Source organism: Nanorana parkeri, unplaced genomic scaffold, assembly GCF_000935625.1.
Source record: "Nanorana parkeri isolate BGI_ZX_2015 unplaced genomic scaffold, ASM93562v1 scaffold744, whole genome shotgun sequence".
Classification (NCBI taxonomy): domain Eukaryota; kingdom Metazoa; phylum Chordata; class Amphibia; order Anura; family Dicroglossidae; genus Nanorana; species Nanorana parkeri.
In genome coordinates, this window is record NW_017307012.1 from 527130 (window position 1) to 554629 (window position 27500).

The 27500-nt window shown below is 43.6% G+C and overlaps 1 protein-coding gene across 6 annotated transcripts in view; it reads right to left on the reverse strand.

Annotated features, from left to right (window-relative positions):
* Positions 1–27500, reverse strand: part of RTN4 (reticulon 4) — a 74195-nt gene that overhangs the window by 25856 nt on the left and 20839 nt on the right. For 2 of the 6 annotated variants that reach the window (XM_018564331.1, XM_018564330.1), the window contains 2 exons: positions 24406–24462; positions 16957–19014 (listed from right to left, as the gene is read on the reverse strand). The exons of 2 other annotated variants lie outside the window; for them this stretch is intronic. In XM_018564331.1, the coding sequence (XP_018419833.1) occupies positions 16957–19014; positions 24406–24462 (2115 nt within the window). Of the gene's footprint in view, positions 1–9227; positions 9363–16956; positions 19015–24405; positions 24463–27500 lie in introns of those variants that run through there. 2 more of the 6 variants (XM_018564332.1, XM_018564335.1) reach the window with 2 other exon arrangements.

Consider the following 27500-nt stretch of genomic DNA (forward strand, 5'->3'; position numbering starts at 1 on the left):
CCAATGCATATCATTTCAGAGGGAAAAAGCTGCTTGTATCCTATAAAGTGGGCAACAGTTCAGACTCTCAAGCAGAGGGACCTATTCATTTAGGAATGGTCACACTTTGATTATCACCATGAAGAATGATGCAAAGTGCTAACTTATACATGCCCAATACAAGCCTAGGGGGCTGATTGATGTCTCTTAATGTTTCCTGAAAACTGACTGTATAAAGAGAGATGACCATGTAATAAGAACTAAGGAAGGACAACCAAAAAACCTACTCTACCAATATAAAATTAGCAGAATAAAAAGGTATGCAAGGGGAGGTTTTCAAACAAGCGTTTGTAGGAAAAATCCTGACTGAACGTTAGAAAATGCCAGAGACTTAGTCGTTCAAAATTGCCCTCGATTTTCGTTTTCATTTTCCTGTTTCCTGAACAAAAACCACGTTCACTGGAGAAAAAAAATTCCAACATGCCCCTTTGAATATTCTGTCACTTCGGTCTAAATCGATCATCATTTATACCCCATTAGAAAGTTGAGCGAACGTTCCAAAATCCATTTCGCTCATTCGAAAGTCTAACCCTGTATACCACACTTAAGTCACAAAATGTGTCTTTTTTGGCCAGATCAAGGGACGATCTCATTTGGGAAGCCCCATCTCTGCTGGCTGGACTATCTTGTGAGAAAATTGCTGGGGCAAGATTTAAAAAAAAAAACCTGTCTGAATTGTTAATGTTCACCACTAAAATAAGTGGTAACATCTGCCGGCATCCACCATCTCTTCCTAGATCCCCTCTCTATTCTCAAGAACAGGAAGGATTGCTTTGCCTTTGTTGACCAGAATGTCTGCCTGTAATACTAACAGGCACCCGTACAGAAAAGGTCACACGTTCAGGGCTTGTTCACACCATTTTCTGGAGCAGATCTGCAGACGCGGTGCTATGCGTGCAGTGCGTTACCGCGTTCCAGTAAAAAAAAAAAATGGGTGCGTCAGTATGTTAGCCGCGGTGCATTTGACGCATTTGTGAGTTTCCGGACCGGAGAAAATGTGACATGCAGAATGTTTTCTGTCCGGACCCGAACAGACTGCGCTGGTGAGAACTGTAGCCCATAAAACACATAGGGAGACATTGGGATGCATTTTGGGTGCAGGAGCGCACGGTTCTGGTCCGGACAGAATCCGGACATCGTGTGAACAGGCCCTTAAAAGGAGAACTATGGGGTTAGGGCTTTTCCCCATAGTTCTCCTTAGGGTAACGGGAGGACACAAACTAGCGTCCTCCCGTCACCCTAAGCTCATGGTATACTGAGACGCCGCAACCGGAGCGGATCCCGACATTGATGTCGAGATCCGCCCAGCTGCGTGAGTGACAGCTAGCTCTGCCTATCTAGAGGCAGAGCCAGCTGTACCCGCCCCTTCCCCGTCCGTTCCACCAGTTAGCAGAGGCGGATCAGGATCAGGGAGTGGGGAATCCAGCCCCTCCCCCTGTCACGGCAGAGAGCCGTGACAGGATCGAGAGGTGAGCGAATGCCGGTATGTGTTCGCTAACCTCCCGATCTACTGAGCCGACCTGTGACAGTCTCCGTCACAGGTCGGCTAGAACTATGAGGTGAGTGAAAAGCACTCACCTCATAGTTCTCCTTTAAACCAGATCTAGTTCTAGAGTTCATGATTTTTGGCTCCTCAGCTTTTTTGTGGAGAAACTATTGGGCCCCTTTTACACAAGTGTTGTCCATTCCAATCAGGAGGGGAGCGATGAAAAGATGGCCTCCTGACTCAGAGCAAAGCAGAATGGACGGCACTTGTGTCCATTTAGTTTTTCCCTCCACCTTGTGGAGGAACAATGGAACTGAATGGAATCATGTTAGGTCTACAGGCAGGCGTCCATTGACATCTTTTTACCTCCGATCCATCACATTTAGGTGCGGATCTCATCGGAACGGACATGTAAAAGGGGGCTTAGTAAACAGTGTTTTCTAAGCCATCAAATTATTTCCACCAAGGCCTGCCAGACAATATGTCTCTGAACAAGCACAGAAATGAGATGCAGCAATCTCAAATCTATCTATACAAGGGTTACTGACTGTCAATAGAGAAGTGAAGATGGAAAACATCCAACATGTATGAAGCAGTAGATGACCATGTCTAAGGGAGCAATCTAAGGGAGAATGGGCATCATTAGGAGGCCGTATTTCCAAGCAGGGGGTAGGACAAAGCCAGAACATTGTGATGCCAACTTAGGTCTCGTTCACACCTAGGCGTATTGCATATGCGCAACCGGCGCACGTTTTTTTACCGCGATTCGCGGTAAAAAAGTCACGTGACCGTCACGCGTTTCCGAAGGCTACTTGGCTGTAGCCCAATGGAAACGCGCAACAAAAATGGCCCAAAGTAGTACCTGTACCTTTTCAGGCGTGGGCCGTTTTGTAGCGCGTTAGGGACGGGCGGAAATACGCCAAGGTGGGAACGAGACCATTGAATATGATGGGATTTATATTTTTGAGCGTTTTGTTCGTCGAGCGTAGAACGCGCTACAAAACGTTCAGGTGTGAACGAGGGCTTAGAGTTACTGGAACTCAGGCCTGGTTCACACCTAGATGGCATCGTTTCTGCGAGTTTGTACGCACGGGTTCAGCGTGCAGTTATTTGCACGTTTATGAGTGTTTAACACATGACGCGCTTTTTGAATGGCAGCTTACAATGGAAACATTGCGGTCAATGTACAAATGCGCATGAAAATGTGCAACATGTTTCTGCCGTGCGTTTTCTGGCATTTACATTGAAGTCTATGGGGGGGGGGAAATGAGCATTTAACTACCAAAGGAAGCTCATGTGCTTTTTTCTGTGTCTGGCGTTTTTCCGCTGGCGGTTTGCTGCTCAGGTGTGAATAGGGGCCATTGAAAATCATGGGATTTCTTGTGATGGGTGTAAAAGTAATTTTCCTACTGCTCAAAATGCCTAGGTGTGAAGCAGGCCTAATGGTAGACAAGCTGTGGAATGAAAATGGTGCCATCGCTACACATAGTGCAGGCCCTAACTAAATGCAGCCTGATGTGTTCCAAAAATGGAACTGGCTGCCCAGCTATGCCATAATCATACATACTGTGGTACTCTGCAATAGAGTGTAAATGGCAATGTGATCAAGCAGGTGACTGGAATATTTTATGGCGCTTGATCATGGAAAACAAAAAGGCCCAAAATGTAGGCTGCAACATCAATGGCCCAAACCAAAAGTGCCGATACAGAGTATTTGGGCGAGTATTCGTACTCACCCAAATGCTCAGATACCTTCCCCGATATTGGAACTTACGGCCAGATGAAAATTTCCTCTGACTGGCAGTGCCGTAGGGGAACATAGAGCCAGCTCCCCGTGCAATCAGGAAGCCGTGCAGCAAGTAATGACACGCCTCCTGGTTTTCTGATTGGCCGGGAAGCCGGCTCTTGCTGATTGGCTGGAAAGCCGGCTTCCTGGCCAATCAGCATCGAGCCAGTTTCCAGGTCAATCAGGTCATCACTCGTCACCCGGCTTCCTGATTAACCGGGAAGCCGGTTTCCCGGCCAATCACAATCAAGCAGGCCAAACAACATGGAGCCAGCTTCCGTGGCAATCAGGAACCTGGGCGGGATGTCATTACCTGCTGCCCGGCTTCCCGATTACCAGGGAAGCACCAGTATTAGTATTCAGTGTCGGCGAGATCCGAAAGCAAAAAAACGGTACTCGTACTCGATAACGAAAAACCGGTATTGGTGCATCCTTAGTTTTGATTAAAACAATTTTTTGTATTGGGACAAGTAGATTGTCATGAAGGACAAGTATATTTGGCCCCCGCTTTAGCCCTTGGACAAGTAGTTTTTAAAAAAAATGTCCACACCCCTGTTTACTGTAACCATGACAAAGCAATGAAATACGTAATCCAGCAATCCATGTCTATGTGGCCCAGGGAAGAGCAGCAATAACGTCAAAGAGGGACACATTCGTCTTTGCAAGAATGCAATTTCCCAACATTCCTGAAGTGTAGGGTGGGCTATAAAAAGGAGCTTAGTGCAGGAATGGTGATTTCACTGCACATCAGTCCCCAATCCCACAGACGCTAGTAGTTACACTGAGGGCTCCTGTCCTGTCATCTGGATCATTTGTTTGTGCATGTTGGTAGATAATGTAATATTGATTGTATGAAGAGCCTCGATTTTGCATAAAGGACCCAAGTACAGGCTGGAACTACAAGGACTGCATTTAAGTAGCCTGCCCTGCAGTGTAGAATGCAAACGTGTTACTAAGCAATCACCAAGGTGAAAAGCTCATCATTACTTAAAAGAACTGTCCTTTACATTGGTTTCAGCTCCTCTCAATGCATGTTCAGGTGGACGGCCAGGAGAGGGCAGTCATATGTGCAGGCACAATCCAACCAGCAGATCCAAAACACTAACAGCTGCCTCAGGCAATCTATCTTGTTTAGCCCATGGAGCAGGAAAGGTTATCACAGGAGGGAAAACGGCAGTCAGATAGGTTTCTTAAACCTCTAATCTGTGTCTGAGTGTCTCGTAGCGATTAACACATCTCTCGATGCAGACGGGTCGGTAGACCATCCTCTAATGTCTACATGGGGACAAGCTGATGAATCCAAAACAGGTGTTGTAGTATAGATTTAGGTTGTGCTCCCTAGATACGCTAGAGCCTTGGTTCTCAACTGGTGGGTCGTGACCCAGTGGGTCGCCGCATGCCTTCCACTTTTCTAGGCGGTATGCTCCTCTGCCTTCCCCTAGCGCATCGATGTCAGTTCAGCCGTTCAAAATATGCTGCCCAGCACTGTGTGTCAGCTTTAGGTGGTGGGCTGGGGCTATGGCCGCGAGGGAGCTCCAGCCATGCGTGCATTGCTTACAGCTCACTCACGTGTCCTGTAGAGGTGCCTGGACCAGAGTGTTGAAACATTCTGGCTCCCAGCACCTCTATAGGGTGCGCAAGGGAGCTGTACAAGTAATGCACATATGGATGGAGCTCTGTCATAGCACTGAATCCCGGGGCTGAGGAACCACTCCAGTTCTTGTAATGTAGGAAGGAAGACTGGAACTTAGAAAAAAAAATGTGAGTGTGCATGTATGTCTGTGTTTGAGGGACTGTTCACACTACGGTAGTACAGCAAAATAAACTACCACGCAATTGCACCTACCATGCATTCTGGTGTAGGTGTGTTGCATTGCCATTAATTTGAATGATGCACCTCCCGCCTACAGTTCGTACGCCCTCACCAGAACGCGGGGTACCCTAATGCCGTGCGACTTGGGTTGCGACTTAATGGCCAAGGACAAATGTGGGTCCTGAGGTTACACAGGTTGAGAACCAATAAGCTAGAGTACCTTTTACCTCCTCAGTACTTCAGTTTTCCATCGAGGAATTGGTGTAAAGCATCTTCTACCAGTAATCTAGCAATCTGTTCAGGCTCTCATGCATCTAGTGTTCTCAAACACCAATTAGAATAAAGACCACCTTGAAAGTTTATTGGTGAAACAGGAAGACAAAACAGATAAAGTGCTAAACTCAGCAAGGCTGGCCAGACACTGGTAGAAATGTAACCTACTTACAGGAATTGGCAAACATGCTTATAGTGTGGGGCTCTGCTAGCTAAGCAGGACTTATCGAAGGAACCTCGCCAAAAGTTTTCAGACAAACAAGGACTACAGCTAATCAGTCGCAATCGTCGTTTAGATATTCTGACCGTGGAGGGGCTATTAGAAAGACCTACATCTCACATGCCCCATTGCACTACTTCAGTAGACATACCTTTCCAAGGAAAGGGTTAAAAGTGTGGTGATTTACTAACCACAGCAAAAACAACAAAAAATTGAAAACCGCCAGTTTATTCAAAAGTACAAAGAGGCCTGCAAATGGAAAAAATAATTTTTACAAGCAAAAGCTGGAAAACATTTTAGAAATTGGGGGAAAACGGTCAGAAAACAGCGGAGACGGTTTTATACACCATTAATCATAGAAGACTCACACAAAAGGTGGAGTTGTACTGTGCACAGGAGCAAGGTGCATGGTATGATACACCTGGCACTGGTCTTCACACACAGGTCCTTTGGCTACAGATCGTACCAGTCATTGTTTCATGAAGAGATTGCGATAAAAAAAAAAATCGAGCACCGCTATTTATCTTTAGATGAATGGGTAAAATTATGAACACAGAGGACACCGGAACACCCGATAATCCAGACTTGACCTTTGCCTGGTAGTAAAGAAAATCAAGCTTGAAAAAATGACGACAAATAGCTGGGTACAGGGGTGTGGAAAGGTTTTTTTAAAAACTGCTTGTCCAAGGATTAAAGCGGAGGCCATCTCCTTGTATGATTGCACCACTCAGCGCACACACAATGCCCTGCGCGTGTTTATTTGCATGCAGGTGGTGGGGTTGGCTGTAAAAAAGAAATTTTATATTGTATTTTATTAACTTTTTACTATTTCTACTGAACTTTATTGCCATCACACAGGGGATAAAAATCCCCCATGTGATAGCATTCGGAGGTGACATGTTCCCTTAATGGAGCCTGCCCGCCAATACAGGAGCATTGTGGTTGATCTCCTCTGCAGCAGAGACAGGAAGTGATGCGAGTACAGCGTTCCTGTCTCACTGCTCACAGAGCAGATTGGAGAACAGACGTTCTCCGGTCTGCTCCCCGCTCTCCATCCTGAAGTAATTTGCTGTGGTCCCAGGTCCCCAGAAGAGCGGTGGGATCCTGAAAAAATTTAAATCCCAGCAACACAAAGCAATGCAGAATGCCACCCACTATAGAAGACTACAAATCCCAGCAATACATTGAGGATCAGCAAATACGTGCATTGCTGTATACATACACTGTAGAGCTCACATATCCCTGTCACTCTGATCCTCAAAAACGTACAGCTCTGGACATAATGCCGATCCTCATACCTGCACTTCATACACAAAGTACAAAGTGATCTCTCCCACTCCAACCTGCCCTGGGGCTGCATTCACAGCCCCATCCATCCCATAACAAACAGCACGATCCTGAGTGTTGGCCAAGCAGCGGTGAGTGTGGCTGGGTGGCTATACCACGGCTCCGGTTAGCCTCTGTTGCAGTGTGCTGCCTGTATAGGGAGGGATTTCCTGGCGACGCAGAGACCACGTGCCAATGCTGACAGTTGCAGAGTGTGCGAGTCTGCAGAAAACATGTGACGGCATTGCCTCCCATCTTCCTCTGGGGTTTCGTCCATTCCAGGCCGCGCCACACATGGCATGGACTAGAATGGAGGAAACCGAAGTCTCCTGGTGTAGTGCGAATCAAATAAATCGATATGGGAATCATTAGCAACTATTCCCATTATCAATTATGATCAGTAAGTTGATGCAGCCTTCCATGGAGCTGGACGCAAAGTAAAGAATTAAATGGAGACTGGATCCTTTCAATTTGGAGCAAACTTTTGGTGACGAGGCAGCAATGATTATATGACCTTCACATTGTAATATTTATCACTCTTAAATTTTACCCAAGGTTTAAGAACACCATTAGATGTTAGATTCAGATTAAAGGGGTTAAGTATCTAAACCAGCAGAATTTTCACTATGGAGCAAGGATCAAGAATGCGGGGACATAACCTCAAACTAGCAGGAGGAAATCTCAGAACTAGCTAAAAAAATAAAATTATAATAATCATAAAAAAAGGGGCAGACTCAACAGATCAGTTGGTATTTTTCTGCTGTCACTCTAGGTTTCTATGCCAAAGAACAAAATGGCAATATATTGTAGTTACCCAACCCTTAGATGTGGTGGCCGCATTCGCTTTTTATTTCAGGCTTCATTTTTTATTTTCACCACACGCAGCACCCACTGAACACGGTTGCAACACACTTTTGGGCCGTGATCCACCAGTTGAGAACCATGGCTCTAGAGGAAGGTTTGGGGGTAAATGTTGGTAATGCCCAGACATACCCTTTATACTGACCAAATCTTTAAACCTAACCCCGAATGTAAATCCAACTAAAACTAAAAGCTTAAACTTCTGTAGCATTGCTATTTTCATCTTGAAACTAACTGATCACCTGAAAAATCAGGCCCATACCGACCTTACACTAAATGTAATGGTGCCCAAAGCTAACAGACCTGCACCAAACATCAGAAAGCCATCACTTGTGACATCTGCGTCATGCAGCTTTCTTCGTTACAAGGATCGCTTCAAAGTCTAGAGTATGCTACTGCACCCAGCTTTTCCTACCACTCCATTATTAATTAACTTGCTTCAAAGAAAAGAAGCAATCCCTTTAACCTTGTGCCCTGTATCTAAATACTGGCCAAGTCAACAGCACAGGTGTTGTGGCGGGCCCAGAAGAGATGATGTAATGAAATAGATCTTTCACAACCCAACATTCTTGTTTAGAAAGATCAGGCCATGTACTATGCCATGGACACAGGAATCAATATAAAGTCTCACAATCTGTTTTTAGCCATATTAGAGGAACATAATAGGGCACAACCATATGCCACCAGCAGAGGCTGGTCTATTGGAAGAAGCAAATGGCACATATTGGAAGTCGATTTTCTCAACATCACCCCCGTTTCCCCATTTCAGTAAGCTGGCACCGGAGATGCCTGGAATGCACCTCCGAAAGTCCAAACAAGAACTGTTATATAACATGACCGCCCATGCTTTGGGACCTGGCCGCCAGACATGATGGGACTACAGTTTTAGAGGGTGGCAGTGCTCATTTTAAACAAGCAATATCTCTTCAAATATCAGAACAAAATGACCACACGACAGCCCACGTCTCTGCCAAGTAATCAAGCGGAGTGATGCCAGTAAGAAACACGCTACCCTGGATCATTTCCTGCTCCACTCCTACGTGCCAATGAGCCACCCTCCATATATCAAAAAACTTGCATGCTCATGGTTCGCTCTGCTAAACACAAATCTAACCCAATAAAACAAATTTCGTCACTAAACTAAAAAAGTCCGCAATCCTAATCTATGCATAAATATATGTTACATACAAATTAGAACCAGCAATATAATATACATGCAGGGCTATCTACACAACACTGAATTCCCTGAAAACACAACGGGCATTATGTTGGCTACCAAGGAACTAAAAGCATCTACAATGCTCAGCACAGAAGCTGATTAACACATTAGGCTAAACCCTTTATTAGGGGTGGCTGCTGTGCCAGGAATCTACCGCTCTCTCCTGCATCATGTGAAAGAGTGGAAGAAAAATGGAAAGAATACCTGTTTGTCTCCAGTTTCCAAGCTGACACGCCATTTCTGAGCAGTGATCTGACCTCCTTTCTGGCAAACTCAGAATTGCAGCATACCCTTTGCAGTGCTGATGATGCCTGCAAGTCTCGGCTGTGAACTGTGGACTGGCTAACAGACAGTTCACCCTCTGCTCCACTGCTCAAGGGTCACCTGACTGCCACATGGGCGTGCAGCAGGGTGATGTAAACAGGAGACTGGTGCTCAAATCTTATTACTCAAGCCTTCTGCAACCCTGGGTGATGCAAAACCCTAAGCTGCAGATGCTATAGGTCTAGAAAGCACTGAGAACAGAGAAGGCAGTGAGCAGATAGTCAGGAGAAAAGCAACAGCAAGTCATCTGCCATTCAGTCGGCATTTTTTTAAATTTAAGAGGCAGACTGGGGAAATAAAACCTTTTACTCCAAGAAAATGTACCTATTATTTCAGTGTTTGGTCAATCCACCCAGAAGTGATATTTTAATTATAGCTGGTGCAATCTCTTGCCGTGATTACAGCGCAAACTTAGTCACTGCAATTCCTGGCTCCACCACCTCTGCCTTTCCATATTTTACAATAAGGGGTTGTTGAATAAACAAAAAACTGCCCTCAATTTGATTGCTATTCCAGCAGAGAACACGCAGGGAGAGCAATACAACAATGTCAGCTACAGCCAAAAAAAAGACTTGCTGCACCATGCCACACCATCTGCTTGGGCACTGTGCCATTCGCCTTACAATACTACATCTGCCCATCATTTTAGGAGGCACTTGGTAGAAATCACAACTACCTGCCAACCATTCTCTTTCGTGATCCCTGTGAAAGGGACACAAATTAAACATCCAAAATAGAGGCAACCGCACACGAGTAAGCACCGCGATCTTCCCCCTAAGCAATGGATGGGATACATGGCTGTGACAAGATGCGCTTCTCTTATTTACAAGAATACATTTACATCCTAATACAGGAAGACACATCAGATTGCAGATCTACAGCTAATAGGCTTAGAGAAACCTCATGCTAAAGTGTAGTCCTCTTTATATTCCTATGGAAAACCACTAGAGGGCACAAGACAGAATTTCTCTGCTCTGAGCCTCAATGGAGCCTCAATGGATTCTCAGCAGGAATAGAAGGAGAACGGAGGTAAAGACACCATCTCAGTCAAAATGCTTTGTCTACATTTATACATACATGGAATTTTAGTAAACCAGTCACGACAGGATCGTCGTGGCTGATATTGCCGATTTCCATCATGCTGACCCTCTGGCTTCAATACTCTGCGTCACTGACCTTGAAAAAAGAACTTCATTTTGACTTTACTCATACTGTATACTCATTCCAAATTCATGACCAACAGTATTGAAGTCAAGAGGTTCACCATAACAGCCAGGCTAACATTTTGGTGGTGTGGTCAGCAATGGCAGCCCCATATTTTTCTCATTATTATACAGGATTTATATGGTGCCAAACCTTTGTGCAGCACTCCACAAAATAAAGGGGGACAGGAGGGCCCTGCTTGAGATAACTTACAATCTAAAAGTGATACAAAAAGGTGGTAGCTGTGTGGGGATGAGTTGTTTGAGAAAGTAAGAGTTCAGTTGTTAGGTTGAGGTGGGATAGGCTTCCCTGAAGAGATGGGATGTCAGATAGCTAGACAAATTGGGTAAGGAGTTCCAGAGGATAGGAGAGGCACTAGAGAAGGGCAATACTCGTCCTCTTGTGACATATAGATGCTAAACTGATTGGGCTGGGAAGCAGGAGCGGAAGTCTCAGTTTTGAGCGGGTTTGGGTGAACTCAGACTAACTGGGTTCACACCAAGCCCAGGCTCATCTACAGTAATAAGAGACCCAGAGAGCACAAGGTTCTGGAAGCAGCCAAGGACATTTTGGTTGATATTTTGAGACAAGGTTGGTGATGTAGTTTGGGACAGAGTTGTGAATGGCTTTGTACGTTAGTATTTTATTCACTGGGCTAGTGGGAGATAGTGGAGTACACTGATGGGTTGGAAAGGTGGATGAATCTGGCAGCAGCATTTATAATAGAATAAAGGGGAGAGAGTCGGTGTAGTGATAGGCCAACGAAGAGGGAGCTGGAATAGTCAAGATGAGACTCATCAAGGGAATGAATCAGTATCTTGGTGGTATTATTGGTTAATAATTGGCAAATTCTGGAAGTGTTAGGAAGGAGTAGGCGGCAAGATTTGTATAGTGATGGGATGTGGGGACTGAAAGGAGAGATTAGAGTCCAGGATTACACATAGAACCCTGGGCATGAGGGAGGACTGATTTTTGTGCTATTGATCTTGATAGAAAAGTCAGATCGTTACGGAGTTTACATTGTCTATTCAGTTTGAAATCTTCAAGACAGCTGTAAATAAATTTAGAAAGCTGCTTCTATGCAACTAGTAAAACTGACACTATCTAGTGATCTCAAATCCTACTAAAAGCTAATGACTTTATAGCACTGAGCTTGTCAGAGGAATTCTAAATACATTTTGGGAGCTAAAAACTTCCTCTGGATAAACAGCAGATGGCAGCATAAGAGTGGGGATCAGTCTCTAATGGCTTAAACTGAAGTAACTGAACTTAATACAAACTTAAGTCATTATCATCTTTGAAAAAAATAAAAGCGTAAAAAAACTAATATATATGTTACTAAAGACTACAAACAGCAGAAAACATTGTTAGCTGCCCTATTCTGCTGGGGCTGCTATCAAATCCAAGATGTCAGCACCCAACAGGTCTCAGGACTTCTGCATGTCTACATAAGGGATCTTTTACAGGTCAACAATATACATAAAATACATTGAATAGACATCTAATTATATGGGAAGATTCTTGTTGAAATAGTCTGGAAACAGGTTCTCCATGTCCTAGCGGCAATTCCAGGGACACAAACTGACCATGCCAGCATGGAATGCATCAAACTGACCCTGCATGGGCAGCCTGGTACAGGGACCTGACAGGATCACCAAAGTGTTTGTTTTATTTTGTTTGCTGATAAATACTAACTACAGACTACATTTACCAAGTCCTAGGTCAAAACTCACACAGGTATTTAAGCCCCATTTTTGGGGTTGCATACTATTTAAAGGATGCACTGAAATTTCGGCTGAAAAAAAGCCAAAAAGTACCATCTTTTGGCCGAAATTGCTGTGCATCCCTGGTTTCTCCCTTCTGTGTCCCTTCTGACACAGCATAACGAGTCAGGATGGAGAGCCGGTACAAGCACTCAGCGATCGCCGACTAATTGTAAAATAATTGAGGACCGAGTATGTTTACGGTGTCCCCAATTATGTATGAATGGGAAGTGATCTACATCACTTCCTGTTTATTCATGATTGTGGATATAGTAAACATACCATCTCCACAAGTTATGAATGAACAGGAGCACTCAGTGTAGAGGATTTCTGTATATTATAAACAGGGGCTGCAGAAAAAGAGATTGAGGACTCTGGGTTATCAATCTTTCGATTTTAAAAGGGAAATATGAGGAGTCTGTTTAGACCCCTGATATTTCCCCGAAGCCTCTAAAAGTAAAAAAAAAAATTAAAAAGTTAAGAAAAAAAAAAAAAAAAAACACATTAAAAAAGGAGATCTATGAGGTGAGTGTTTTCCACTCATCCTAATAGTTAGAGACGACGTGTGACACTGAAACTATCACGTCGGCTCTATAGATCGGGATGTGAGCGAACACATACCGTCGCTTGTGCACTTCCCGACCATCTCCATGCAGAGAGCCGTAAGTCAGTCAGTCACCTCTCCCAGCAGGGAATTCCCCCTCCCTTCTCCGATCCTCCTGCGCTGACTGGAGGAATGGACAGGGGAACTGGCGGGCACAGCTGGCTCTGCCTCAAGATTGACAGCCGGCTCTGCCTATCAGCCACAGCTGGGTAGATCTCAACAGTATTGGCCAGACGTGTGCGCTGGGTGACAATTTTAGAAGAAATAGTTATAGGTCTCCTAGCAAAATCAGTTGTCGTCCTTTAGCAGGGATTAAAAACTATATTCAACAATGCAAACCTTTGTGCGGTGTCAGAATCATGCGCATATGTGCAGAATACAGAACATGCACGTTATGACAACCCTAATGAGTTTGCCCTTCTCCACTGACCAAGTGATCCCCATCGCTGCTATCTTCTCCACCACCTATGATGTAGCACATGCAAGGTGGACATTCAGGACTTGCTAGGATAAAGGGGGAAGCGTTTTGTTTTTATTTGCCAGGACAGTCTCTTCTGCTAAAAGCATTATCTAGCGGCATTTTTATTTCAGACTGCAGGTCTGCTTTAAAGTGACACTAAACTCTGGAGCTAAATCTTAAAAATGCACCAAAGTACTCTATTAATAAAAATGTGTGTGAGTGTGTGTGTGAGTGTGTGTGAGTGTGTGAGTGAGTGTGAGTGTGTGTGTGTGTGTGTGAGTGTGTGAGTGAGTGTGAGTGTGTGAGTGAGTGTGAGTGAGTGTGTGAGTGAGTGTGAGTGAGTGTGAGAGTGTGAGTGTGTGTGTGTGTGAGTGTGTGTGTGTGTGAGTGAGTGAGTGTGTGAGTGAGTGTGAGTGAGTGTGAGTGTGTGAGTGAGTGTGTGTGTGAGTGAGTGTGAGAGTGTGAGAGTGTGAGAGTGTGAGAGTGTGAGAGTGTGAGTGAGTGTGTGAGTGTGAGAGTGTGAGTGAGTGTGTGAGTGAGTGAGTGTGTGAGTGAGTGAGTGAGTGTGAGAGTGTGAGAGTGTGAGAGTGTGAGAGTGTGAGAGTGTGAGAGTGTGAGAGTGTGAGAGTGTGAGAGTGTGAGTGTGAGAGTGTGAGTGTGTGAGTGTGAGAGTGTGAGAGTGTGAGAGTGTGAGAGTGTGAGAGTGTGAGAGTGTGAGAGTGTGAGTGAGTGTGTGAGTGAGTGAGTGAGTGAGTGTGAGTGAGTGAGTGTGTGAGTGAGTGTGTGAGAGTGTGAGTGTGTGAGTGTGTGAGTGTGTGAGAGTGTGAGAGTGTGAGAGTGTGAGTGTGTGAGAGTGTGAGAGTGTGAGAGTGAGAGTGTGAGAGTGTGAGAGTGTGAGAGTGTGAGAGTGTGAGAGTGTGAGAGTGTGAGAGTGTGAGAGTGTGAGTGTGAGAGTGTGAGAGTGTGAGAGTGTGAGAGAGAGTGTGTAGCCACCACTCCAAGCTTTTTATTACATTTCAAAAAGTAGGGTTTAAAGCCCCAAGCATACTCCCTGATGATGGGAGAGCTCTAACTGAATGTGGAACTGTTGGACCGCTGTAGGGATGCTGCTGCTTACACACAGAACAATGGTTCTGCAGTTTATTGTGGAGCCAGGACAATTTTATTTTCAAGCAGATTCAGCACGATGAAAACTAGGGATGCACCGATATATCGGCCGCCGAAACATATCGGGCGAAAATGGCACTTTTGGCATAATGCCAAAAGTGCAATTTTCCAGCCGATAAATCGGCGCATCCGTGATTTTTCTCCCCGCTGGGAGCTGCTCTATGTCCCAGCGAGGAGAGGAGAAAGTGACAGCCGGCCGAGCGCTGCGGTGGAGAGCGCTGTGAGCGCCCGGCGTCTCCTCCCACACCGCTCTGCCGCCCATCACAGTCCGGCAGAGCGGTGTGGGGGCGGAGACAGTGTTGTCACAGGAGGCTGGGCTTTTCTCTCTACATCGCTCGATCAGCCTCCTGTGACAGCGTGTCAGAGAGAAGAGCAAGAGGAAACACTCAGCGATCAGTGAGTGTTTGTACATAATTGAGGATATGGTATGTTAACTATATCCTCAATTATGAATGAATGGGAGTGATCTCCATCACCCCCATTCATTCATAATTGTAGTTATAGTAAAACACACAATGTTCTCATGTTATCAATGAACAGGAACACTCAGAGGATTCCTGTTCATTGATAACAGGGGACACAGAAAGAGAGATTTAGGACTTTGTGTTCTCAATCTCTTTTTCTATTTTAAAAAGGGAAATATCAGTTTAGACCCCTACTATTTCCCCAAAGCCCCTAAAAGTAAAAAATAAAAATATTTAATAAAAAATGAATAAAATATTAAACATTTTAAAAAATAAATAAAAATAAAATATAAAAATAAAAAAAACATTTTCGGTATCGGTTTCGGCCTGACTTTTTATTTCGGTTTTGTTTCGGTTTAAAAATTTCCATTTTGTTGCACCTCTAATGAAAACAAAATAAAGTGATTAACTTTATTCACCGGCTGCACTCAAGTTGATTTATTGACTTTTAAGAGAAGTTTCAAATTAACTTTGATTAACAATTGTAGCCTAAAACCTTAATACTTGGAAGTGTGTTTTACATAAAACAAAAACATGCAGAGCAAACTGTAAAAAGTTTTAGAATGTAAAATATGAACATATGATTTACTTGTTGTTAGAGCTTAGCAGTATAATTCCGACATGGTATATGAATAGAGTGAGTGTCTACAATAACATGCGACAATGCACTATGACCAAATAAAACCACAGCAAGCCCTTCAACGTCCATCATTAGAAGAGATAGCATGTGACTTTTATACATTGGGCTCCCTGACAACAAAAACACAGAACCTTGTATATAGAGCCCACATTCAGAGGACAAACTTGGCTAACTGCAATAGAAACAACTGTCACCCCAGGGGACCTGCTTGAAAAACAGAAGACGCTAGACCATCTACATTGGCCATGGAAATCTGCACTGTAACAAATTCTACATCTTGTTGACTGGAATATTGTATGGCTTTATAACTCCAATCATTGCAGTTACAAAAGTCCCCAAAACATCATTGCACTGAGGTACAAAGCTGGCCTCCCTCTGCTTTTTGCCATTGAAAGTCAACTTCAATTGAGACAGTTCTCCAGTGTGAACCAAGTTGAGCAGGATGTAATCTACCCATCAAAAACTACAGCTACAGTCAGTGCTGGAGAACAGAGACAAGAGGAGGGAAATCCCTGCAAGGGAGTGACTGACAGTTACTACTCCCTGCAGGGAGAAGAGCGGGAACTGAGTGATCAGCGGTATGTGATCGCTCAGTTCTCGATTTATAGAGCCGACGTGTGACAGCTTCAAACTTTGGCACTAACTATATGGTTGAGTGTATTTCACTCTCCCCATAATTCTCCTTTAAACTACATTGTGAGATGGTGGAGAGCGACTGAGCTTAGATTGGAGGCATCATTTGGACACCTAGGTTCAGGATCTCCCATGAAATGTAAGAAAGGCACTGACCTGAAGGTATATGCAGGCACCTATGGGGGTCTACTATTGAGACTAAAACCAGTTTAACTTCTTTTCATGAAAGGCATACTTTAATGAGAGACTGAAATGTGTCACTGCATTAAAGGAAGCAAATCCCGTGGAATTCTTTAAAAAGAAAAACCTCTAGATGGCTCTGATTAATAGGGCTAGGCAAGAACGAATAGAAATTCAATGTGGCAATAAATATATGACTTTGCATTTAGACCATAGATACACTTGAGTACTTAATGCAAGTCCTCTTCCAAACCAGGTACCACTGATATCACAATGCTGCTTTTTTGCTGCACTCCATTCCATGGCTGCAATGGAGTATGCAGGCCATGTAGCCACCGTCAAGGCTGGGGGTGGGGGGGTTTTTAACAATTTAATGAATCACAAATTAAACGCTCAGGAGTAATTTAGGGGACACACCTATGTTTCAAACTTCAATAAATGTTTAATTACTCAGCAAGATGTGACATTTGGATGGCAAAATATACAAGTGATTACCTGATGTCTTGAAACTGCAAGCTCCCAAAGCAGGTAGAGCTGGGGGCTGCTTCTTTTCTGTACTGGATGAAATATCAACATCTGCGCCCTTAGTCGGTGGTGCCGGCTTTGGAATAGTTTCTTCAATCTCAGACTCCTTTTTATTAAAGTCTACCAACTTAACAGAAGCTGGAGTACTCTCTTTGGCTTTTTGCTGTGAATGCAAGTCTTCTATTTTCTTAGGCTCATCTTTCAGTACACGATCATCCCGCTTCTTAACTTCAACTTGATCCTCTCTGCTAGGTTTGGAAACAAACTCCTGAACAAACGGCACAGCCGATGGCTTTTCAAAGTGCACAGGCTCGGTTATGTGCGGCACCTCTTCAGCATAGACCGTTTTTCCAAAAGCTTCCATCTGTAAAGGTTTCTCTTGCCTAGATAACTGTGTAACTGGTTCCTTAGCCAATATATTAGTATCAAAAACGCGAGACTCAGACTCTAGATAAGCTTTACCAGAGACTTCCTCGTTCCACTTCTCATCACTTTCTTGTTCCTCGTCTAATGCAACATCACGAGACTGTACACTGCTTATTGAGGTGGCTGCTTCCTTTAAGATCACTTCTGACTCCCAATGCTTGTATGAAGGTTCACTGGGCTCAGACTCTGGAGAGCTCTCATCATATTGGGTAGTATAGTGGTAATCAAACTCACTTTTCAGGGCCTTTGGGAAATCAGTAACTTTTTCTGGAATGGTCTCCTTTATCAAATCACATGCTATGGATATATATGGTGCTTCGGCCTCTTCAGCGCGAGTCTTTTTCACTGGCTCAACATGTGCCGCAGCAGGTTCCTGCTCTTTCAAGTTTCCTTTATTGATAGCATCTTCATATGATGGGGGTTTCTCCGATTCAAACTTTATTTTCTCTTCACTGACAACACCAACATGTCGTGCTGTTGAAACATCAGGCTGTGAGGCTGACGTCAGTGGTGCCTCCATGACAATATCAGGAAGAACTGGTGAAGAGACGGACTCTGAATCTTCAAACGGGGCTGTGTTTTGTGTGGGAGGAGTGTTTTCTTGTGATGCTTTAGCAGTGGTCTGAACCAAATCTATTTTTGGTTCATAATTCAGCTTTGGTACACCAACCTCATAGACCTCACTTTCATAAGCTTCTTGCACAATATCTGGAGTAAGTCCTTCCGGTTTGCTGGAACTCTGGGAAAATACAATTCCGGATAGATGGTCAGATGTGACGTACTCTGCTTCCTTGTCGATATGTTCCAGGAAAGGATTAACTGTTGCAACATTTGAACCTAGATGGGATGTTTGACGAGTCCCCGTCTCTTCCACACTCTTCTCAAATTTGTGGTCAGTAAATGGATTCCCTCCATATGCCAATGGTGCAGCTTTTTGTAAAGGAGCAAAGGTCTCATAACTTGAGGAATTAGATATAGCTTCCGGAGATGCAGGAGATATATCATCAGAAAGGTCTATGTCCTTCTCTTCCATGTATTTTTCTTCAGGCTTTGTGGATTCAAAATTCAAAGAACTGATATTACTTTTAATGCCAGCAGCCATACTTTTAAATTCATAGCCAAGATCAAGGCCCGCCGTACTAACAAAGGGTTTGAAGTCCACATAGTGTTCGACTCCTTTAGGATCTAAAAACTCTTCATGGGGAGGTCCAACAGATTTAAGCATTCCTGAAAACATCTCTTTAGCAGACTGTGTGTACAGTTTTGCATGATCTACAGGTACAGACTCTGGCTGAGACGTGGGATGTTCAACAGCATAACCTCTATCAGAAAAGATTGTATCTTCCTTGATATCGCCTAGACCAAAAGTGTATTTGTGGTCTTTTCCTTCAGCATAGTCAGTCTCTGTAGCATAGCTTTGCAAAGCTTCTGGAGTGGTGGAGTCAGCAGAGAAAGCAATAGTGGCTGTGTGCTCTTTAGGGTAATCAGCAGACAAAGGAGATAAAGAAGGAAGGGTAGTAGTGGATTCAAACAGCAGAGATGAAAGGTCCTCTTTGCCAGCTGGCTCAGTGCTAGAAGGCTGCTGCAAATCCATTACATTATCTGTAGCAATGAACAGAAAGGAAAGACGACAAGCAGAAAGAAACAGATTACTTGAAGAAGAGTAATGGAAACAGTGTTAGCTCAAGCACGGACAGCTTTGTTAAAGAAATTTAGACAGCCTAAAGAAGTGTACCAGTTTAAATGAGAAGCAGGGGTGGCAAGAATTATCATAGAAATCAAGATTCACACTGATTCAGTATGATTAAAGCCATTAGCAGACCTTTTAAATTGCCAGAAAAAAAATATCCTTGAATCAAAGGAAAGGAAGGGCTCATGGACATTTGCCAGCTGTTTTTTTATATATACATTGGCTACTTGGCTCCTGGAATTTGAGTAGCCTCTTCTCATAAGCAGGAGGCTCTTAAAAAGGGTTCTTTTCAACAGAGTGAAAAAAGCCTTTGTGTACCAGTCATGTGTGCACAGGGGGATCATCCATTTTTTTTTTTTTAATGCATCAGTATTCATCTATAAAACATATATTCCTTTCCTCCACCTTTGTTAAAAATGATGACATGACAGCATTAAAGCAACACTAAACTAAGGCGTTAAATCTTAAAACGGCACTCAAAGTGTAGCTTATTAGTGTATTACTCAGCTGAAGATCCTCAAATCATCTCTGAATTGGTGCCGACACTGTCCTTCCTTCTGGAGGGTGGCCACTTATGTTCCCCATGGTCCCGGTGTGTGTAAAGTAGTCACTGCTCCAAGTCGGTGCGGTCAGAGCAATGACTCCAAATCACTGCTCCAATGGACTACAATATCAATACAAATTAGTAAACTAAATGCGAGATTGTAGGTCCATCACAGGAGTGAGCTTGGAGCAGTGGCTACTTTACATCACACACAGGGACCATGGGGAACAAAAGTAGCCAATCTCCAGAAGGAAGGACAGAGTCACCATGAATTCAGAGATGATTTGAGGATCTACAGATGAGCAATACACAAATGAGCTAAATGTTTGTTAATATTTAAAAGGTACTTGAATGCATTTTTAAGATTTAACTCCTGTGTTTAGTGTCACAACACAGACTGGATAACAGCCATGAATCATTCAATAGCAGTACTAAGAGCTCTAAGTGTGGTCCTCAATGTCTACATTCATAACTGCATGCTTAAAACTAGGCAAACATCTTCAAATGGCAGGCCAGAATGACAAGCCAATGTAAGTTTGCAAAGTCATTGCTCATTATCGGTCAGTCAATAGTAGCTAGCTATTCAATATGTTTTAAAGAGGAGAGGTGTCGTTCCTTCAAATATGTGAAAAACAATTTGAATCTTTTGGGGTAAAGGACCAGATTTTTATTCACTTTACAGTAGATGAGCCAAGGACAGCGATAGTATTAATGTGTACAATGTGATGACTCCTGTTAATGTAGCAGAGAAGGACAGTGTGATTAAAGCCATATACAGAAGCCAGTATTTTTCATCAGTTAGAAAGTATGAAACATGTTATATCGAACATTCTCAGGCACCCATAAGGAAAGTCCAAACACAACAAACATTGTAGAAGGTACAGCTCTCTTGAAGAGCCTCATGAAAAGAAAAGGCTTTCCCTAAAAAACACTATGCATTTATGTATGTGACACATTTTTTGTAATGGGGTATTATTTACCAGTCAATTCACCAAGAACCTATGACTTCATTAAAGTAGATCTAAAAGCCAAAATTATTTTTCCAATTTATGAGTAGGGGATGGTTAAAGCCCGTCAAATTATTAGATCTGCCTCCCATTAGGGCAGGGCCGGACAAATTCCAGGAGCCAGATAACCAGTCCCTAGCGCTGCATTCACATGGGGTTTGTTTGTGCCTTCTGTGAGTCTTGCAGAAGAACCTGCAAGTTCTTGCAGCAAGAATCCTAGGCGTGTCCATCCAGATGTGACCGCTGTACTCGTTCAAGTTAACAGGGTAACCATGGCCACATCTGTCAACAGCAGTCCGCATGTTGTACATGGTAAGACTATGGTTTGGGATAGATATTGTCCCTGGATGAATCTATCCTGCGTCCGGGGATAATCATCTATTCTGAATCCTGACAGATGCGGCCCCTGTCACCTGGTCATTAACTTGTATTGGTACAGCAACAGCAGCATCTGAACCGTCATCTGTGGAGCAACAGCAGCATCTGAACCGTCATCTGTGGAGCAACAGCAGCATCTGAACCGTCATCTGTGGAGCAACAGCAGCATCTGAACCGTCATCTGTGGAGCAACAGCAGCATCTGAACCGGCATCTGTGGAGCAACAGCAGCATCTGAACCGGCATCTGTGGGATTCCTGCTGCAATTATCCACAGGTTCTTGCTGCAGAAATCCCCAAACACAGCATAAACACCATGTGAATGGGGCCTAACTTTTGAGGTTGTCTAGTTGTTGTCAATGAAGCGGGCTCCGGGAAAAAAAAAATCCGGCTGGCTCCTGGACGGGACAGATTGACTCCTGAATTCTATATTAATTTGACTATCCACGCATGAGGCATATTTCCCTTCCTGTCCCCTTAACAGGAAGTGGAAGGAAATCTCATTTTTGGCAGTTGTTACAGAACAAGCGTCCCCATTAGAAGTTTTCCAGTCCAATCCTGTTTTCGTGACCATTTAAAAGGTTTGATTTTTTCCCCTCACAGATTGCACCAGTGACAATACTCACCATGCCAAATAGGAGGGGTAAATCTCCCTAAACTGGATATGGACAGCAATAAATACCTTACCGTTTTGATAACTAATCCCTAATAGTGTATGTATATTGTAATGTATCGAAAACTAACAAAAAAAAGTTGTGGCTTTAGATTGACTTTAAATGATTAGAAATGGGTAAAAGCGAACTATCGTACATGCACAGTCATCACTCAGGACAGCCATGCCTTAAATACTTCATTTTACATTCATTACAGAAAAGAACACACAAAAGAAAGAGGTAACGTTTGCTGGAATAGCTCTTATTTATACCACCTGAACCAAAATGACCAATACATTAAAAGAGGAACTTCAGACTTCCCCAAAGAAAACAGTTCATGTGCCTTTTACATGCTGTTTTGCCTCTTCTTTTATGTTGTTTAAATATATTACAAGCCCAGTGGATCCAGCATTGTCCTCACACCATTCTGCTCCAGGTCCCGTCCCACCATCTTCCTCTTGTACGTCATTGGGAGCCAGCTGTCTCTACCTGGTTCTTGCAGCTGCACCCCAATGACGTGGCACTAGATCTTGCACATGTGCAGGTAGAGATCTGGCGCTGGGTGTTTGAGGTCTCCTGCGATATGTGCCCAGTAGGCTGCAGGAGGAGGCTTCATGTCATTCTCACCTAGGTAAGAATGAAGCCAGGGGGCAGGTCACCCATGAAAAAAAAAAGGCAAACATAAAAAAAATTTGTAAAAAAGGATCCGCTTTCCTCATTTAGATTGTAAATGTGTGTGGGGGGGGGGGATTAGAATGCTGCAAAGTGTTGTTTGGTGTGAAGGTTTGCTTTATTATACTGTATATTTGTTAACTAGCATTTGAAAGTTAAATTGCCAACCGTGTAAAACACAAGTGTGCAAAATACATTAATAAGAATCTGTACTAAAAAAGGAGAACTATGAGGCGAGTGATTTCCACTCATGCTCATAGTTAGAGCCGATCTGTGACAAAGAAGCTGTCACAGGTCAGCTCTATCGATCGGGAAGTGAGCAGCAACATGCAGCCGATCCGCTCACTTCCTGATGGTCACGGCTCACTGCAGGGAGACAGTCAGTCACCGCAGGTATTCCCCTCTCCCCACTCCGATCCTCTAGCGTTGAGTGGAGGAACAAATGGTGGAGCAGGAAGGCAGAGCCAGCTGTCCCTCCCGCAGCTGGGTGGATCTCGACAGCATTGTCGGGATCTGTCCTGGCTGCGACGCTCTCAGTATATCGCAGGCAATAGCTCGCTATATGCTGAGCTTTGGGTCATGGCAGGAGGTTAGTATATGTCCTCACGTGACCCTGAAGAGAACTATAGGGAAAACACTTACCCCATAGTTCTCTTTTAAATATTTCCACTTGACTAAAAAACTACTTCTAAAACATGTGAACATTTTTAAATTTTCAGAGAATATGAAACTTATTTCTCTGTGTAAATATGCCATACCCAAACCAGTGGGTCAAACAACGTGTGGCTCTCAGTCTCCTTTGCAGTTGCCTGGTTGTTGTCTGGACAGGTGCAGCATTGTACGCTACTCATGAATCCAATTAAAGGCTCTCTCATTTACATTAGTTTGTTAAGCTGCTATTAAGCATTGTTAAAGAAGAACGCCTTGTCCGATGACTGCCCTTGCACACTTCATTTGACTGGCAGCTGTCTGCTCCCCTCTATTCACTTCTACCATAAACTGAGGTTACTTCAGAAACAGCCCAATATACACTACAGCTGACATGCATCCAATATCGGTGCAGAAGCACAGTGCTGGAGACTGTAAACACTGCCTAGCCCTGGGCCAATTAACATTCACATGCAGCATTGTGTTCAAATACATCTAGGGTAGGTTCCTGAATTTGACTTAATATGTGCCTCTTACAACACCCTGAATATTACAGAAGAGGCAGCATTGGGAGCAAGTTAGGCATGCTAAATGCACCAACATGATAATAGGAAGACAGCAGAGGAAGCAGAGAGATGACTATCAGTCTCCTGCTGCTCCTTCACTGTGCAATCAGCAGGCTGGGGGTGTAGAGATGACCCCACAGCATACCTTCTACAGTCTAACATATAAAATGTGTGTCATCCTTCCTGCCACGCTGTGTAAAACAAAGGACTGAATGTGTAGAAATGGCAGGTAAATCAGCTAACTTATGAATATTTTATCTGAGCATTTAGATGTTTGCCTAGAGTTCATCCCTGGGCACATATCCCTCATTAATATGTTGAAAGGGGAGCAACCTAGACCCTAATATGCAGTACAAGGCCTGACACCTTGGAAAATGATGTGCCCATTCCTGCTGCATCACAGAAGGGGAGCTAAATTTCTGGTCTGGAGCCAATACTATGACATGGACAGTTTTTTGTTTTGTTTGTCAACATTAACTTGAGAATTAGGTGCCTGGAAAATCCATAAACAGTGCGGCTCCTCACACCAGTCTGCTTTTCTGAATCTGCATGAATCAGGTTAGAAGCAAACCGTGCTGAAAAGAACAGCTTCTACGACGTTATATTTGTATACACGCCTCATCAATATTATGGTAAGAACCAGGAACTGGAGGATGACAATTGTTGGGACCCTTGTGATTAGTTTTGGTAATGGTCATTTTGATTCCATGCAAAGTATTACAAAAAGTGTTACACGACAGTAGTAGAAAGAGCAATAAAGCGGACAAGCTACTCTAGGACATTAGATGCATAGAGCCAGTGTTAAAACAGTGACAGAGTAAAGCAGCGAGAACTTGCCTGCAGAGGATTGCATCAAAGGTGCAGATGAAGCAGGAAGAGGAAAGAGGTTCACATCTGAAAAACAAATACAAGAAAGCCTCAGCAGAAGTAAGATGCACAATAGACAAGCAGGGGCAAAAAAAAAAAACACAAAAAACACAACTCGCCGCACATTATGTAACCATTTTATTAGCGAAAAAAACCCATTACACATAGGTGGAAGAATGACTGTAGACGTTTACCTGCTGAGGACACTGGGCATCTACAGAAAACTGACTTATGTCTTATCTCAGCATTGCATACGCCAAACGTAATCTGTTCATATATTCGTATGGCAGGCAGAAAGGGGTCAATAATACCCCTTTAAACCAATAGTACAGAGAGGTTTAAAAACAGAACTTGTAGCCTTTTATACCACAGTCATGTGTAAAACCATTAAGTGCAACCAGAACATTCTAAACAGATGTAGAATAAGATGCAGTTCTATTGTTTTCTTCTTCATAGAGTACACGTGTTAAGAAAATGTACAGTAAATAACTGCACACGGTACATGCACATACCTTCTGCCCCTATTTAAGTGTGCGCATGGACCCCCAAAACCCTTGGTGCCTTGACCCACAAGATTGGACACATTCCGGCAATATTGTAGGTCAAACTAACAACCTTCTCACCTTCCTACTGGCACATTACGATGGATAGATTCTCTAGTCAATAGGGAGATGCAGAAGGCGTTCAACACAAGACTGAGTACTTTTATGCAGCGTCCATTGTTGTTTTGAGGATCCCACTGAGAGACTTAAAAAGGAGAACTATGGGGTCAGTGTTTTTCCCCATAGTTCTCCTTAGGGTAACGGGAGGACACAAACTAGCATCCTCCTGTCACCCTAGCGTCCTCCCGTTACTCACCTCATAGTTCTAAGCCGACCTGTGACAATGAGACTGTCACAGGTTGGCTCAGATAGCAAAGTTGGCTGTAGATCCTCAAATCCTCTCTGAATTGGTGCAGACACTGTCCTTCCTTCTGGAGGGGGGCTACTATTGTTCCCCATGGTCCCTGTGTGTGGGTGTTGTAAAGTAGTCACAGCTCCAAGCTCACTCCCGTGATGGGACTACAATCTGACATTTATTTTACCAATTTGTACTGAGACTGTAGTCCATCCCAGGAATGAGCTTGGAGCGGTGACTACTTTACAACACACACAGGGACCATGGTGAACAAAGTAGCCACCCTCCATTTTTATATACAAAACTCTGAGTCCCAGTTCATTAAAACCAGTTGCTCACAGCAACTGGAAACAAGGAATATGATTGGCTTCAATAGGCATCAGTTCCATAGAGAGATACATACATCCTTACATACATACACACACTTAAGACAAAACATACCGAAAAGAGATGATATAGGGAGAAGAACTATGTTAGCTTACTGCCGTCACAATCCGGAATGGCGCCCCTAAACTTGTATCACTGGGATAAGATCAAAATGTATCAACATATATACATGGGGTCTATTGGCACTGATCAGTCTACTGAAGTTACTGATACCCGGCATTTGGTGTCTATTACATGTAAACCTGTGCAGGGCAGACAGAGATACAGACACCAGGTATTATGTGCAGCCTGTCAGATGTACTATTCAGAAGGTATTACAGCAGACATTAGATTAAGCCGGTCATAAACCAGTAGTATTTACTTAGACATTTTACGTTTTTTTGGATTTGCTAATTATTTTTGTTTGGGAAAAAATTGTACATATTGTAATCAACATGCCTAAAGGCTAAAAAAAAAAAAAAACCTTTAATATATCTGGTATTCCATTCAATTAGCAAGTCTGCTCTAAACTTTAAGAGCTTTCAAATGAAATTAGCAGACTCCAATGATGACAAAATCAAATCCTCTGATGAAAGATTAAGAAGAAACGTTTAAAGAAATTCTAAGTGTACGGCCAGCTTTAGAGGGCGGAGTTCAGGTGGCCCATCTTGCATTGAGCCACTCATTAAATGTTGGATAATGGCTCATTTTGGAGTCTGGTTTAGGTTTTTGCATGTAAATACTGATCCTACAGCTGCATTTTATATAAAAACACATCAGTATGTGGCTGTTCTTCCTTCTCGCAAACACAGTACGTCCCACGTAAGGAGCAGGCAAGCAAGCACTCATTTCCTCCCCCCTCCCCTTATGCTGGGTTCACACCTTAGCGTATTGGAAACTCACGTTTGCCGCGTGTTTCGCAGCGATTTGCGGTAAAAGAAACGCGCGGTAAACGCGAGTTTCCGAGGGGGTATCCGGCTGTATCCTAATGGATACAGCGGGATACGCCCCAAAGAAGCTCATGTACTTCTTTGGACGTATGCACGATTCCAAAGTCTACTTGGCTGTATCCCAATGGAAAACGCCCTACAAAAACGGCCCAAAGTAGTACCTGGACCTTTTCAGGTGTGGGCCGTTTTGTAGGGTGTTAGGGACGGGCGGAAATACGGCAAGGTGGGAACGAGACCATTGACTACAATGCAATTTATATTTTTGACCGTTTTGTAGAGCGTTCGTCGAGCGTAGAACGCGCTACAAAACGGTCAGGTGTGAACGAGGGCTAATGGTTTGAATATTTAACCTGAAACCAGAGAGTAAGAAAAACCTAAAATGTCCCAACATGTTGTCCCAACTGTTCTTACTCTTTACTATTTGTCTGCCAAGGTTTACATTAAAAGTCAGTTTACCATTGCCCATCATAGAGTACAGTAAGCTGTATCAGAGTCTGTGACCTGGACTGAGTATGTGGCTAGAGTAGTCACAACTCCTGATCTGCAAATCTACTTGAAGTACATATTTAAAACCCTCATCTGAAAAATCAGCCTGTCAATTAGCATTTTCAGAACGCAAGCCCAAACATTCTCAGCTTGACAGGATAACAAAACCCATCCTTATACTGTGCAGTCTGTGTGTAGTGTTGGCAGCCTCTTCATTGCTGTTGTCATAATACGTTCCATAATGATGTCAGAATACTTTCCAAGCTGCACACAAATGGACAGTGGCTTAGGCCTTGTTCACACCAAGCGCCAGGAGCAGAGCAGTTACAGACCGGAGCAAAACTGCGTCCAATGTGTTCCAATGGT